The 4,428-nt window shown below is 43.7% G+C and overlaps 1 protein-coding gene across 1 annotated transcript in view; it reads right to left on the bottom strand.

Annotated features, from left to right (window-relative positions):
* Nucleotides 1-4,428, bottom strand: part of SCN5A (sodium channel, voltage-gated, type V, alpha subunit) — an 87,610-nt gene that overhangs the window by 26,690 nt on the left and 56,492 nt on the right. The window contains exon 20 of the mRNA XM_010835572.1: nt 3,738-3,892. Coding sequence (XP_010833874.1) covers nt 3,738-3,892 — 155 coding nt within the window. The remainder of the gene's footprint in view (nt 1-3,737; nt 3,893-4,428) is intronic.

The raw sequence follows: 4,428 nt of genomic DNA, 5'->3' as shown, positions 1-4,428 counted from the left end.
TTTAAAAGGAATGATGCTAAAGCTGAAACTCCAGTACTTTGGCCACCTGATGTGAAGAGTTGACTCATTGGAAAAGACCCTGATGCTGGGAGGGATTGGGGGCAGGAGGAGAAGGGGACGACAGAGGATGAGATGGCTGGATGGCATCACTGACTCAATGGACGTGAGTCTGGGTGAACTCCGGGAGTTGGTGATGGACAGGGGGGCCTGGCGTGCTGCGATTCATGGGGTCGCAAAGAGTCGGAGACGACTGAGGGACTGAACTGAACTGAATGAGTGTTAAATTTTCTCTAAGCAACCATTATCTACAAGTAATGATATGCTTGTATTATTTTAAACTCATTTTATACTTGATTCTATTAACTTCAGTTCTTCTATTTTCCTATTTTTATGCTGCATGTTTGGTTTTCTTGATTAACTGCACTGGCTAGTACTTCAAAGTCATTATTAAATAATGAAAAACAGCTAAAAGGTAGTTAAATTATCTTTTTTTATCCTTGACTTTAATAAAATGTTTCTAGTGCTTTACTTACTACTAATGATGATGTAGAAGTTAACTTGAAATTAAGTTTTTCATTAAGTAAAGGAAATCTATTTTATTTCTATTTTTACCAAAGTTTTAAAATTCAAGCATTCACTGAGATAATTATATGGCTTTTCATCTTTGTCTGATTCATGTAAATAGATTTCCTAACAGGGCATCCTTCTGACTTTTTAGGATATACCTCGCTGTGACTCATTTAATCTTTTAAATATTTTACTGAATCATATTTGCATGTATTTTAATATTTTTGCATCACTACTCACAAGTATAGAGTATGAAAACTAGTGTGTTGTTTTACTTTTGGTAATACTTAAGGTTTTTAAAAATCAGCACTGTTAGCTTTCATAAAAATAATTTATAGATTTTCCATCTGTTTTTCATACTCCAGAAGATTTTTAAATAGAATTTAAATTATTTTCTTCCTTGAAAATATGAAAGAATCCACTCTTGGAGATGTAAGAGATTAGATAAGCTAGTGGTTTATTGATCACTTTAATTTCTCAAGGAATCAGCTTTGGAATTTTATCAATTTTACTGTTTATTTTCTAATTCATTAATTTGTGTTTTTATTATTTCCTTTGCTTTCTTTACAATTATTTTGTTGTTATATTTCTAATTTCTTGAGTTAATAAATTTATTCTTTCTATTTAACAAGGAAAATGTTTAAGTCTATGAATTTTAGTCATTACAGCTTTGGCTATATCCCACATAAAGTATTAGCAGTATTGTTACTTTCTAGTTTCTTCACCTGCCCCAAGTCAAAGTTTTTTCTCTACCTCTATTTTTCCTTTCTTATTTTTTTAGATATCAGGAGGACAAAACTGGTTGAATCATAATCTTTGATGACACACCCCCATATTTGGTTCATGAATAGTTTCTTTACTTCTTTCAGTTCAGTCACCCAGTCGTGTCTGACTCTTCGCGACCCCGTTGGACCTTCTTTTTTTATCTGAAGATTTTCACCTTGAGTTCAACATTTGTTTGTTTAACATTAACAAACAAAAGCACTTTGATTTTTGTTGTCCTTGTTTACACTTTCCTGCTATATCTTACTATTTCACTTTTAATATTTCCGAGTCACAGAGTTTCAGGGTTGTACTTTGAGAACACACGGCTGTAGTTTTTTGTTTTTTTCTGATCCACTTAGAATCCTTTCCTTTTAAAATGATGAATTTTATCCAATTACATTTATTAATAAAACACATGTCTGATCTTGTCTTTGCCATATTATTTTGTTTCCTGATTTAATGCTTCCTGGTTCCTTCTTTTCTCCATATCTTTTTTGCTGTAAAATCTGTGTTCTCAAAAGAAATTTTTTTTCCCTTCAGCAATTTCAAAGTGATACATAGTCTGCTTTCTGTTAAACAAGTTTATAACTTTAAATAACACACTCTGACTTATTTTTCTCAATATATCATTGATGTGGTTTTTTTTTTAAACAGTGCTTGGCTGTCTACCCTGATGAGATTCACCATTTGCTTGCCAAAACACCTCCTCACTTATGCCAGGCTGAGCTTTTCCTCCACAGCCCAGACTAAATGGCTCTGGCTGCCCTTGTTTGTGGCTGTTTAAAAACAAAACTCGTTAACATATTGTCAAATCCTCCTTCTCTGAAGCCTACAGAGATTTGGCTCTAGCCGATGGTAAAACAGCATGTAGCCAGCAAGCAGCGGCTCCAGGCCCACTCTGGAACAGCGACAGGATAGTACAGGGTGGGCGGGAGGCCCAGAGGTTTAGAAGTGACAGCCGCAGTGTCTCCCCGTGGCTGGCCCCATAGGAGGCAGCATGTGGACTGTGTTAGTCGCTTGGTCATGTCCGACTCTTTGCGACCCCATGGGCTGTAGCCCGCCAGGCTTCTCTATCCATGGAATTCTCCAGGCAAGAATACTGCAGTGGGTAGCCATACCCTTCTCCAGAGGAACTTCCCAACCCAGGGATCGAACCCTGGTCTCCTGCCTTGCAGGCAGATTCTTTACCATTTGAGCTACAGGGAAGTCTCAAAGGCAGCAGCAGCATGAGCTGGAGGCAAACAGCCTGGGATCAGAGTAGCCCTCTCACTCTCCCTATCTAAAGTCCAAAGCACTCCTTGTTAGTTGCTCATTCATGGGGCTCTCATCTCCCCAACAATACTGGGTTCTTGCTCCTTCTGGGCTAGTGAAGTTTCTGTTTCCTCTGCCTTCTTGATCACCCCTCTCCCTGTTCACAAGTACCTTTCACAACTCTCTCCTTCTAGAAGGGCTCCAAGAGATGAGTAGGGTGCTTGGGAACCAGTTGGGGCATCTCCAGAGGCCCTCGCTGTTCCTCCTGGTCTCACCAAACCTCCCTGTTTTCCGTAGTCCAGCTCCATCTGCTTCCTCTAAGGAGTCTTCCTGATTGTTCTAGTTCCCCCTGACCTTCCATCACTCTGAATCACCTACTCCATTCTTTTTCTCCTCTCTCTGGAGCTGATCTCTGACTATCTCAAACCTGCTGAATCTAGTTTCCCCAACTAGACTAGGAGTCCCTGAGGCCAGAGCCGGGGTCTCTTCCTCCTATTGCCCCTCCACGCATCACAGGACCAGTAGATACAAGGAGAGCTTAGTAAAGATCTATTGAACAAATGGAAAGTCAAGACAAAGGACTTAGAATCTGACTCTCTGGGCTCAAATGCCACATCTGCTGCTTGTGAATGGTGGGGCTTTGGACAAGTTACTTAATGTTTCAACAAAGGGTTGCTATGGGGATTAAACGTGATAATGTGTGAACTACATAGCTTGGCCTCTAGCCCTAGAAGACATGGAAGGAGTGGAGCTACCAGTGTACGATAGCCTGCATTAACTGCACTGAACCAGTCTGATGGCATGTCTGATGCTGTGTGCAGGTGGGTATGTCACCAGGGCTTAGGTGTATGTGGTTGGTGACCTGAGATTATGCCAGCTGTACACTGGGATCTGGGAAAATCACTTCCCTTTGTGGAACAAGGAAGCCTGGACAGATGACCTCTGCCATGATCCCTTTCTGCTCTGACCTCTGTATGTGCTGTGGGTGTTGACAGTTTGTGAGTTGGTCCTCATTTGGGGCCCTGGGGGGTTTCATTTTCAGCAGAGGGCTCTGCCCCAGTTTCTAACCTGGCTTTCCAGCTGGAGATGTCCTTTCTCTGCCTACCCCTTCTACTTCATGCCCCCCTGCCCACCCTCTACCCCCAGGAGGGTACCAGTGCGCCACTGCTGAGCAGGATCATGAAGATGATGAACGTCTCGAACCAGCTGTGCTCCACGATGCGGTAGCAGGTCTTGCGCAGCCTCCACCAGACCTTCCCGTGGGCCTGTGTGGTGTCCACGGTGCAGCAGGGACAGCGGCGGACACAGCCTGTGGGGAAGGGAGAGGGCTCAGACCCAGCCCGGCACCTGCGAACGCCCACATCTGATAGCAGGAAGTTGGACACTTGAAAGGATGACTGAAAGTGGTTACAATGATGGATAATGAACTGGGCCACGTTGGGGGCGGGGCCACGGTGGGGGGTGACGACCATGTGAACTGCCCTCAGGAGGCTGCAGGCGGCAGGTACTCCATGCAGAGGGTGGATGGACTAGGCTACCAGTAAGTAGATGAAGGGCCTGGCAGGTCTGGGCCGGGCTCCAGCTTGTCCCGTGCTCACCCGGGGAACTCATCCCCTGGGGGAATGTTCCAGAATCCCCGGGGGTGCTCGGTCCCTGGACTTTCTCCATGTTTGCAGTTTCTGAGCCTTGGGAAGGGCAGACTTCTCACTGACAGTCCTAAAGGGTGTGCCACATGGAAGACAAACCCTCATTTTATCCCCGGCTGCCCTCCAAATATACCATGGATTCATAAAAGCTCCAGATGCTGTCACCAACGTGGCCACATGTCACACCCACCTTGAATGT

Source organism: Bison bison, unplaced genomic scaffold, assembly GCF_000754665.1.
Source record: "Bison bison bison isolate TAMUID 2011002044 unplaced genomic scaffold, Bison_UMD1.0 scf7180017864043, whole genome shotgun sequence".
Lineage (NCBI taxonomy): Eukaryota > Metazoa > Chordata > Mammalia > Artiodactyla > Bovidae > Bison > Bison bison.
The sequence above is the reverse complement of the archived record's forward strand: the minus strand, read 5'-3'. Positions and strand labels throughout refer to the sequence as shown.